At 40.2% G+C, this 12,159-nt stretch overlaps 1 protein-coding gene and 1 long non-coding RNA gene across 2 annotated transcripts; one reads left to right on the top strand and one right to left on the bottom strand.

Annotated features, from left to right (window-relative positions):
* The first annotated feature begins 2,315 nt into the window (after positions 1–2,315).
* LOC128439032 (uncharacterized) lies at positions 2,316–7,473 on the top strand. Its single transcript, XR_008338411.1, has 2 exons — positions 2,316–2,437; positions 6,542–7,473. It is a non-coding gene; the product is annotated as an uncharacterized LOC128439032 (long non-coding RNA).
* A 509-nt stretch (positions 7,474–7,982) lies between these two features.
* On the bottom strand, positions 7,983–12,159 carry LOC128439029 (beta-1,3-galactosyl-O-glycosyl-glycoprotein beta-1,6-N-acetylglucosaminyltransferase). Its single transcript, XM_053421838.1, has 5 exons — positions 11,839–12,159; positions 10,381–10,757; positions 10,177–10,270; positions 9,601–10,005; positions 7,983–9,508 (listed from the first exon to the last, which is right to left on the bottom strand). The coding sequence occupies exons 2-5, from the start codon at positions 10,686–10,688 to the stop codon at positions 9,023–9,025; spliced, it is 1,293 nt and encodes a 430-aa protein (XP_053277813.1). The 5' UTR covers positions 10,689–10,757; positions 11,839–12,159; the 3' UTR covers positions 7,983–9,022.

The following is a 12,159-nucleotide window of genomic DNA, read 5'->3' as shown; positions in this document are numbered from 1 at the left end:
CCAATGTGCTCGTTGTGGAACTGTTGAGTTCTCTATAATTAAGCGAAGTCTAGACTTTACAATTTATTTTATGACATAGGACAAAATGGTGAATCTCCCATGTCCATCTCAAGGTCTTCTGCTCAGTAAGTTATCAACTACCAGTAAGCAGTTGTTAGCGCCCACCAGCGGATGTTAGGGACATAGCTTCAGTCGAGCACCTTAGCGTCATCAAGTGTTTTGCCCTTGTAATCAACGATTCAGGCCGAACTTGATGGTACACTGAGGCTAAAGGTACATTTGAATGTCTACTGGCTTGTATGGCAGAAAGCCATGTGGCATCAACATCATAACATCTATCACGGATGCTGCGAACGGATCGGGTCCAGTCGACATCCAGGACATGGTCAATCGTTACACCCCAGCCCGTTCACTCATCTTTTAGGAAGAACACTTGGATTGATTGACAAATGCGTAACACAAAGAAAAACAGTCTGTGAACTCAACTAAATACTTCACCTATTGTTGCTCATCCATTTATAAAAACACAGGTACTGATATAATGTATGTAGCCTCATGTAATACATGCATATGTGGTGATCAAGGCTGTAGATCTGTAACCTCTCTACAAAAGAATATCAAATTAAAAAATCTAATTTTATAGCAGAATAAGAGTGATGGACCCTCCCTTGGCAACTTATCACATAAAATGAATGCACCTCAAAGCATGTTGACATCAGAATAGAAAAGTACACAAATTCAGAACCATATGAACAAACATGTAATGTATTTGTAAGCTAGAACAAGCATCTGTAAGCTGTTGCACTAAAAATGAGACCCATGCTACTATTATTGCTAATTGAGGCGCCCTGGTTACTTGGTTCACATTTATTAATCATTTTCCTCTGATGTCATTCTCAGGGTGGGAAGCTCAAATGCTGTTTAGACAACAGATTGTTCAAATCTGGAGGCATTCAACCTCTTTCCATTGTATCTTACATGATACAATGGAAAACAATAAATATTTGAGATACACAATAATTTGAGCCTCAAAGTAAAATGCACAGCAAATTAAAGCATCTTATCGGACGCTAAATGTTTTCTGTCTATCTGTCATGACCAGATACAAGAGAATGTTTGCTGGTAAAATTTTGTGGTAAATGAAATCACAGTTCTATGTGCACTGCATGTGAGAGCCCACTTTGATTGTCCTGTGTTTCATGCTTTCAGGTTATTACTCAGAACAGAATGCCATCATTGTGTTCGCAGCATGTTTCCTTCCAGACAGCGACTGTGACAATTACAGTTATGTCCTGGAAAACCCTTTTTCTGAAGGTAAAGTTTTCCTCCGAAGCTCAAGCATATGTTGACGTGCAAATGTTACAACCCCACACATCATTCTACAATCACAAGCATGAAGTTGCTGGATAACAGAGTCCACTCTTCTGTCAAGGCTTCCCACAAGGGGGCAGTGCGATGTTGAAATAGAAGATGCCTTTACTGAACTCATGAACGCTGAGTTGCAAGCTCTCTTTTATATGAATTTATCATGAGCTGCTGTAGGATTAGCACTACCCTTGATGAAATGGAGAGGCCAAGCTTCAATCAATTCACAAGAAAGTTGAATTTGAAATGAAATGTTACTTTTGGCTGAAGACTCTCTTTCTAACTCTGTTTTCTGTTGTCTGTGGGTACAGGTATGTGATAAGTACATTGGAACTAATGGTGGCAGAGGATTACATCATTGTTTATCTGAACGGCGCCACACCTCGCAGGAGGATGCCCGGTTTTAGCTGGATGAAAAAGTGTTACCAAATGATAGACAGGAGGTAATACCCACACAAACAAGTGCAATGCAAATGTAAAGTAGGAATCATTTTATGATACTGTTGTGATGAACACAAATTTATGGTGTATAGTAAATTTGGAGAAAGGCCAAGTGTAAAAGAGCTACTACTGATCCTTTCACAGCTCCTCTTCCTCTGCTCTTGTCCCACAGATTAAAGAAAAACACCAAGATGTTCATCATTGTTCATCCTTCCTGGTTCATACGGACTTTGCTGGGAATAACCAGACCCTTCATCAGGTTTCACTGTTGTCCTTTAAGTTTAAATGACACTGCTGTTGAAAACATTCAGCGCAAAATGTACAATCAAGAAACCCTCTTAATAGTATATCCATGTTTGCATCTATTAGCACTTGACATTACAAATTAAATTGCAGAAACTTGAATGGCACAACTATTTCTAAGAATACATTTTTGACTAGTCTAGAAATCCAGGAACCAACATACCCCCATTACAGTGGTTGAATCAGATCACGTAAGCAGTGAAACAGACCTTTCTAATTTTTTCTACAGCTCCAAGTTCAGCAGTAAGATCAAGTGTGTGAATAGTCTGCGGGAGCTTGGAGAAATCATCCCAACCGAGTACCTTCACATTCCACCCAGCATCATCAAGTAAGTACATCTAATAGTTTGATTCATGAGAGTTCAGATCAGATGTGTCAGGAAACCGTGGGATAACATCTTGTCAACCGTCATTGATGGTGGTTTTTAAGGAATGCTAAATCCAGTCGGATCAGTTTAAAGGTGCAGTTATTACCTGTTTGTGAACAATAGAAACCTTTCTTCACAGCAGTGTTTAATGGAAGTTGATTTTTATTTTTTAATCCAACACATACCTAACACATACAGCATAAAGTAAGTTATATAAATGCATATATGATGAATGTATTGTCTGGATTTTTGATATTTGTGTGTGCATTGTCTTTCCTTCCGGAGGAGTATTGGCTGTAGTCAATGACAAATACTACAGTTTCTGCTGTGATCATATTTTTAATAGACCATAGTCACGTGGTGGCCATTTTCCTCTTACATAATGTTCTGGGAATGGAATGCTTTTATGAACAGATTCAACCTGTTTTATCTACAATGAAGATTTTATATTTTTTTCCTTACTGTTCACATTTGACAATGCCAGGGGGCTCTCCCACACACAGCCAGGGACAAAGGTTTCACTTTTTAGCATCTTCATTAACTCAAAACAGAAACTTAGAAACTCTCATACTCAAAACACACAGCACTTCCTGCTGGCCCGTCAGCTTTGCAGCACAGTGTCTCTCGTGTCTCTGTCCCTCGTGTCTCCCCTCAGGCAGCTCAGCCGCTGCCTTTAAACCAGAGGATGTATCAGCTTACAGTTCTCACCTGCGCTGATTGATCCTCTGGTGCCGGTGAAGGTGTTCTCCCACCTACACAGTGGCTTGTATATAACTTGAAATGATTTACTTAACCACGGTTTTATTTTTCATACATTACATTTGCGCTATTTCAGACACCTAAAGCATTCGACACAATCTTCAGACCCAAATTAATAACTTTTCAAAATAAAAGCCCTGTAATATCCTACAGTTCAATTTAAAACAAGCACTATGCTTTTACTATAAAGTCAACATTTTAGATCAGCTCCAGTGCCCGCACCTCCTGGGCCACTTATAATACACTTGTGTGAAGCCGATAAGATTTGTGTGATATATGTTTTGTGCAATGCTCAGTTTACACCAACACAACTGTTTGTTTTATCACTGGACTTAGCATTAGCATTAGATCACAGGCTTGAATCAAGGGCATTTTAGTCTTGTATGAATTTGTCCCAGAGGCGCATTGTTATTTCCGGATTAAAAAATCGTTTCCACTATATCAGGTAACAGTATTATTATTGATGTGAGTTCGAAGGTGGTTGCCAAAGATAGCTGCTGTCTAACAGGACCCTCTGTCCCTCCAGATTTAGTCTTTTCAGTTGCTGATAATTTAGGAAGCAGTGAAATCCAAAACAGTGTGTCAGTTTATCTATGTTTACCTGACTTATAAACCTGGATCACAGCAACACATCATGATTCTGTTCTTAAAAACATTTGATCTTCCCACCCTGAGCATGATGTCAGAGGTTAATGGCCAAGGTGTGCATACGATCTATAACCTTAGTCAAAAATAAACAGTAAACAAACATAATGCAATATTTTACTTCTAAGTGCCAAATTTGCATTTGCATGTTTATACATCTCTCACTCCGCCCAAAGGTATGACGAGGAGAGGGGTAAACACAGGTTTGCTCGCATGAGGTAATTCTGCATTGATCACTATGTTGTCTAAAAGTCTTTCTGAATTTTTTTATCAAAGTTGCTGTTAATTTTCATAAACTGACAGTAACCTTCTACTGACCTCAGGCTTCCCCCCTACCCAACACAAAGCAAGCCGGATACTGATTTTCTGTTCCTGTTATGGATTCCCGTGTAAACTGTTCATCTCACCCCTCATCTGTGACATCTTAATAATACTTCTATAATTATCATCTATAACCTGAGGAAGCTTGCACTAAAAACATAGTCGCTCCTAACCACAGATATTTCAGTGCTAAGGAATGTAGAGGAAATGTATAGTGGGACAGACAAACATCAACGACTATTATTGTAAAGGGACTGAAAAAGCCACCAGCACAGACTGGACTTTGTAACAATTGAGAAGAATAAGGGGTTTAGTATTAGAACTGCATCTTAGCCTTGAGTGAGATAAAATAATAGTTTTTTCCAATCCTACACAGCAGCTGTGTCTCAATTCAGGATCTGCATCGTTAGACGACTGACAGTGCCTGAGTATCAGACTTCAAAACAACTGAACATCCAAAATTACAATGTACAAAAAAAAAAAAAGAGGCAATTAAAACCTGCTTGGCCTGTCCGACTTCAGCTCTGGTGCTCGGCAACAGCAATAAGAGTAGGACAAGCTGGTGACACTGATCACGGAAAACTTGTATAGACCACGCCATCTCTCTACATGGCCCACAGAGGAGGTGGTTTTGAGCCCGGTGGGTGGTGTCCTTTTCGAAGGATGCAACCCCTGAACTGAGACAACAGCTTTGGTTACTTTAGGGTGTTGTCAAAGTTAACAAAACTCTGATTTGTTGGTTGAGGTTTGGGAAAGATTGAGCACGGCTACAAGATAAAACCTGAACTGTGTACACACAACCATTCACCTTGATGCCCTCCTTGATACTTTTTGCAACACAAATTTCCTGTAGAGACGACAGTCATGTACACAACTACTGGTGTCTCATGTAAACATTACAACACTGACAGTCTCTGGAAGATTTAACAACATGCAGAATATGGTACATGGGGTTTTATGTATGATTCCTTCCAACGGATCAGGTGTATGAAGGGAAAGGGATCTGTTGAACTCTCTGAAACCCACAAAATAGATGTAAAAATGAGGTCTGACTCTTTCTAACTTTATCCCTGTTCATTACCCAAGAGGCCTTGCTAATTTGTTTAACTTCATGCCTTGTTTCACTGAGCATGTGTTACGTGCCGTGTTTTCTCTCTCTCCCTCTCATATCTCCTCTAGGTGGGAGCCTCAGAAGCACCTCCACTGTTACAGCTGAGGCCACTCTGTCATCAGGGTGTGGCAGATAAAGACCCTCAGCTGTGTCAGAGACAGAGAGAGAGAGGCAGGAGTTCAGGAGCCAGTGGGTTGGTGAGCTGTGTCAGTGAGCGAGGCAGCCGTGCGGGATCAGACGTGGAGAGGAGACGGGCTACACTGATGTGCTGTTTGCTGTGTCCTATTTGCTGTGTACTGTAATATAGTATTGGTTGTTGTTTGGTTCTTGGTTTTCCCCTTCCTGTGGAGGAAGGGTGTTTTCTGTTAACGCGATTATCCAATAAATCCTTATTTACTTATTATCTTATTGGCTTCCTTGTTCAGTTCCCGGTTTTATTTTCTAATTGGTCGTCCCTCTTCCTAGACAGTTTGGGGGACGTAACAGCATGTGTCACAAACTACACACATCAACCCCCTTAGAGTGAAACAGAATCACTCTTGATAGCGCTGCAGTTGATATACAGGAGAGAGCACTAATCTCCAGCAACTGCATGTGCACTGACAATGTTGCCGTGCCCGTCATTTGTTTGACTCCTTCACTAACCTTTGCTCTCTGCCTTCCCACTCAATGCGAATCCAGATTGGATACAGATTTACAGGAATCAGCAGCTAAGTAAGTAGTCCTCCAAGACAAGGAAAGAAAAAGAAAAAAGTTCACATTCAAAATGTTGGTCCAAGCCAACAGTTTGACTGACAGAGCGGAGATACAGAAGTTTACATATCTCTGCTGTGACACACGTCTTCATTGCCAGTACAACAGCAGCTAAGTTAGTAGTCCTCTGAGACAAGGAAAGAAAAATAAAAAAGTTCACACATGTGTGCTGAGCCTGCCTGAACTCTCCTTGCTGGTCTGCTTGCCTCACGGAGACATTTTCCAAACAATTCAAACATAACAAGGAATGTGCTGGTCAGTAAATCCTCGCCTAGTTTCTGAGGTTTGGTTCTCAGATTGTTGTTTGATGTAGTGGAATGAAACATAATCGATGGTCGGCTGAAGACATGATCGTAATCATCCTACTCACAGCAAACTCGCTACGCTTCAGTTGCAATATTTATACCTTTGTTTGAAACATTTTCATTTTAAAGCCAAAGATACTACTATTCTTTCTGTCGTCTTCTCTCGCTCAGAGCCGACAAGAAGGGGAACTCGGCCGTTTGACAGAAACAAGATACCTGACTCCTGCCTACTTTCTCCCTGCATTGTGCTGTATTCTACCACAGCATGACTGAATATGAGCGGCCCTGCAGCATGATGATCGCGGCACTAGCAACAGGCTGGATAAGAATAAGCTGTGGTACAAAACATCAGGCGACGGCTTGTTCAGTGAGGGAGGTATTATCTCCTCTCACTGGGTGCTAAACATAATCCTGTAAGTACAATGACTGTCACTGTTCTGTACTACTGTATGTTAAACAGCACTTGATTGTGTTCCCCATTTATTAGTTTCTTGGAGGTTTTCTTCATTTTTGATTAAACTGTTTTATTCTTCTTTAATTCACTTTGGAGGAATAACTAAGAGGCTTGGTAAAAACACAGTAATACGACATAACAGTAGTTGTAACACTGCCCATCTGCTCACAAATACACATTTTACATACATACACATATTATACTGTACTGTAGCTTTGTCAATAAACTGTAACATTACAGGAAATAGAAAATCTAATTTCAGACACTCAAGGTTTACAAATGTATGACCCACAGTTACAAACTGCAGGCTTGAATTGGAATTTTAAATGTCCACACATTTAAAATTCCACCTCAGGCCTGCAGTTTGTAAAGATATGAAACAGAACTTAACGCTGCTTTTTGAATAGTTTATTATATAGGTATCACATCCTAAACTTGTCTTATAAAGGCTACGAATTGGCTTTTCTGTTAGCATTGTATATCACTGTGAACATTCTGGGGATGTCATACAGGCAGTTCCCATAGCTGCAGTAATTTGTTGCATAACTTCAGTTGCATCCTCTCCGATTACTCTGATCTGATTACTCACTCAGATATAGAACTGTGTACTAATGTTATTTTAATCATATTTGTCGTGTGTGTGTGTGTGTGTGTGTGTGTGTGTGTGTGTGTGTGTGTGTGTGAAAACAATTTGGGGAGTGATCACGGAATACTATGTTAACTGATGGTTGGACAGGGACAGTCGGTCTGTGTCTACTTTAATTTTTTCTTTGTTTTATTTATAAATATATTTGTGTCTTGCAAGATGTTGATCTGTTGTACAACATGTAAAATCTTTGTTTCATTAAAGGTGTGTTCATCCTCATCAGTCTTTAAAAAAAAAGGTTTCACATGAAAGTTTTACCAGCGCGAGCGGACTGGCACAATAATTGTAGCCTGGAGTTTGACTCCATCCCAAGCCACCTTATCCACACGATAGGCCAGTTGTGTAGACCAAACCTAATCGTAGATGTAACTGTTATGTAACTAGTTATAAACATGGCAATTATTTTCTTCTATCTGTTTTAATATTAGTGTAGCGCTCCAACCCCCAGATAGGGGTGGAGGGTGCTATTTGGCACTGAAAATTTGAAAAAAGCAATACTGAAGAAGCAGGAGTAGATGAAAATGTTTTGCATTTTAATAACAAAAAGGTTCTACAACAGTAAGACAGGAATACTCCTGAAAAATTCAAAAAAAATTACTAAATCATACTAGAGAAAGAAAAAGAGAAACAAACTAGAAAAATCTGTAGCCTCACCAAGCTGCCAACTCCTGTCTCCCCCCCCTCACTACTGAATGGCTTTATAGCCTCACCTGCCTGGAACATGCAATCTGTGCTGGTAAGTATAAGGTGAGCTAAACAGAAAGACAAAGAGAAACCACACTCAGGACAAGACCACGTTTGGACCCTGGGCTACTGCTGACCAATCAATTCAACCTATCTGCAAAAGTTCAGCAGATAAATGCAATAGGTTGACTGAAATGTCATCTAATGCAGAACACGTCCTCCATTCTCTGTCACCTCCAGCCCCTCCTTTCTCTGAGACCTGATCCTACACACCTCTCCCTGATCGACCTGCTGATCTGACCCCATTCACAGATCTGGAAAAACAACAATCAAACAGAGCAACATCATGGACATAACAAAATCAACTATGAACACATACATGCTGTAACACCAATTCAACACACAACTCAAAACCAGATTATCTACATAACCTAACTGATAATCAAAATTTGAATTATAATCAAATGTCTAATATAGGGAGACAGCGCCTAGTGAAGATGGGGAAGAAATCTCCCTTTTCACAATTATTATTATTATATTGTTATCTTTGGTTGCTCTGTGCATCGCAGAGAGACGTGGTTACGTTGGCGGTCCTGTTTGCTATATTCAAGGAAAGCCGGAGCAACCATCAGGCCACTGGGAAATGTCCAGTTCCGACCCGATGTGCAGACCACCACTACAGGATTTTTCTTTTTGGCTTTTGAGTTGATTATTTTAATCGTTACACTGATAAACTGCTCGATTAGCAGTAATACGACTGAATAATATAGTGCCACTAATGAAACATTTTAATTTGTGTATACAATTTCCCTGTGTTGATAAAGGTTTGAATTGAATGCCATTCTCGGTTGCTAAACCTCCAATATATCTATTGTAGACCAGACAGTGCCCTTTTTCTTAGATATTTCTCCAAACAGTAGACAGCAACGGGCTCTGTGTCTATGTCAAACTTGTTGGCAAAGAGATGATGCTGCTTGAGCATCCACTGTAAGTCCCCGGCACCATTTACGCATATTGACCTGACGTGGCTGCCGTGACACTCTGGGTACACCGCGTCCGGTGAATCCTGCGACCCCTCGTGCCACTGCCACTTCACCAGGCGGGCGATGGCATTGACGTCTGTAATGTCATATTTCCTGTGGGGCCATGTTGAGCCAGGAACTCCGGGCATTCGCTGAATGGTTGCCCAGAGAAATTCATCAGGACTGTAGGTGTCTTTGGCCCACTCCATCAGTGCCAGCACTCGGCGGTCCTCCAACACACTGCGGATGAAGCCCCGGCTAACCACAAAGTAGGCATTTCCAGACATTATGGTTATGTTGAAGGGAGGAGGCTCCTTTGCCTTCCCTGTACCCTGAGGGAGTTAAAATTGTGAATTAATGTTAAAGTGATGACCAGTAAGTTCTAATGTTAACTTTATAAATATATGTTATGCAAAATAGGTACCTGGATTCGTCCATCTATTATTTTGTGTGAATTTGTCACTCTCCACACTTTTCCTGCAGATATTTCTTCTGACTCTAAGCTGTTCCCGCCCCTCAGTGAACGCAGTGTCCTTACAATCTCCAAGTTGGTTTTCAGAGGGAAATCTTGGCCACAAAGGTTGATGACGTATTTCCATTGAGTGCTGCTGTTATAGAGATCCGCCAAACAGTTAAGGTCAGCCTGGACACGTGACCAGGCCGCATAGACCACATCAACAGGCTGACTGACCAAGAAGATGTTCGGGAAGCAGTCAGTAATTGCCCAGATGGCAAATAAGACAGAGGATTTTGCCTTTTTGTCCACATGGACACAATAAATATTTTGAGGTGCGTAGATGGCTCGCAGCAGGCGCTCAAAGTTCTGCACCTAAGAGCATCAACAATATTATATTAATAATGTATCAGTTTTGGGTACTTGAACATAACCGAAATTCACAAGCGGTGCAAGAGCTCCTTTGATTGATGACTTTTAAGTAAATAGTTTACTCCACTTTTAAAGTTTATTTTAATTAAAATTCAGGCTTTAGAATCTAAATACCTTATGATGCACAACCATAGAGTATGCCAGGGGAAAGTCCTCTTCTTCCTGGCTCAACGGAGATGTTAAGTATTTTCGTCTTAATTTGAATGCACTGTAAACAAACAATATTAAACAAAGAACTTTCAGTGATTTAAGTGAAATTCAATATTCAAATATTGACAAAGTAAAGCGTCTAAAATCCGTTGTTTAAAAGCAACACACCTGCAGTCTTCGGTTGCATTCACGTAATGTTCATCAGGGATGTGAACACTCTTGTGGAAGTCTTTGGTGATGGTCAGTGATTTGGCCTGCTCCAGTGCCTCCCTCTCTCCCTGCAGGATAGCTGAGCAGTTGCACACTTTCTCTGGGCTGTCATCAGAGTCTGTATACTCCAACCAGCTGTACCTGAGAACTGAGCTGGGATTCCAGCCTGGATTACTGCGAGTTAGTAGTGAGAGGATCCATAGTGATCCCAGTGCAATGGTGAGCTTCAGGAGCAGGCGAAATCTGCCTCGTTTCAGTAGCCTCATTGTGGGAGAGGAGTAACTGTTACGTCTTCTTGCAGTGTGAGTTCTGGATGTATTCCACGAAACCTAGTGCTAGAAAATGTAAACACACCCTTTAAAATAAATGCATAGCATATCCAAAAAATGTATATGCATTGACCCGATGTATTAAATAACTATGAATTTGACGTCTTTCCATCCTCATCCTCTCTATAAAAACTTGCTGAATTCATATGAGTGAGTGAGTGAGTGAAAGAGTGAGTGAGTGAGAGAGAGAGTGAGTGTGTGTGTTGGAGGGTGCGCCCGTTTCATGAACCCTGCAGCGATTTTGCCGTTTCCCTGGAGATACTGGTGACACATGAACTAGAAATACAACTGTCAATTTTTATTGGACAGACAATCACCCACAGAATAGAATTGCAAGAAGCACACGCACAAATGAAGAAAAAGGCCAAAGATTAATTTCTGGAGGTTAAAATAAATGCTATCTAAACAGAAGTGAAACCGTCCGTTTTGTAAACAATTACATTAACTAAATATTTCCACGGTACCTTGAAGGTAAAATGGTGAAGGTCACTATTTGAGGTGCTAAACTCTTTGTACAACACAGGCTTATTCACAGAAACTACTCTACACCAAGAAGACTCCATTACAATGCATTTCATTTAGCTGACGTTTTATCCAAAGCAACTTACAATAAGTGCATTCAACCATGAGGGTACAAACCCAGAACAACAAGAATCAAGTCCTGTAAGTAAGTTCCATTTAAGTGCTACTAAATTGTTTGTGTAAACTTGTATTCAAGGTATAGTCAGATACCATATAACCCCTCTTACTTTATTAATTTATGACAAGATTTACTTTAATCTCTGTAAAAAAAAAATCTTTTTTTTAAAAATCCTATTGACTACCATGTCGTTGAGGAAAGAAAAGTTGGGTCTAAAACTCTGAGACCACTTTCAATATTAAGCATAATAAGTGTAAAGCAAACAGAATGCATTGTTGATTATATATTAATGGTAAAACTCATTTATATTTTTTAATTAAGCGAAACAGATCTCTGAGGTGAAAGCACAGACATTCACTGAAAGGAACTTTAGTCAGAGAGAAATCATGAATTAACACTCAATTACTTTGGTTGAGCTGAAGAGTAGAGTAGATAAATGGGTCTTACCTGTGACTTTACCAGCAGCACATCAGATTAGAGTTTTATGTCTCTGACTTCCTCCTGTATCTCTCCCCTTACATCATGTGATCAGACCGGTTGGATGCACTTGTTCTGGTCTACCCAATAGTAGGAAGCACAACGTCCTGTGTGTGCTTGGCAAAATGAAACCTTGTATCCATAACTCAAATCAAAGAATGGATGACACAGGAACTAACCTCACACTTGTTTTAAGTGTAAAAATGCCTGAAAGCTGCTTGAAATGTGCTCCTGCAATCAGCCTTTAAATATCACAAGAATGATTTTTATTTTATTTTATTTTAAAATTGC

This window comes from Pleuronectes platessa, chromosome 4 (genome assembly GCF_947347685.1).
Source record: "Pleuronectes platessa chromosome 4, fPlePla1.1, whole genome shotgun sequence".
NCBI classification, from domain to species: domain Eukaryota; kingdom Metazoa; phylum Chordata; class Actinopteri; order Pleuronectiformes; family Pleuronectidae; genus Pleuronectes; species Pleuronectes platessa.
Note: the sequence above shows the minus strand (reverse complement) of the source record. Positions and strands in the feature narration are given on the sequence as shown.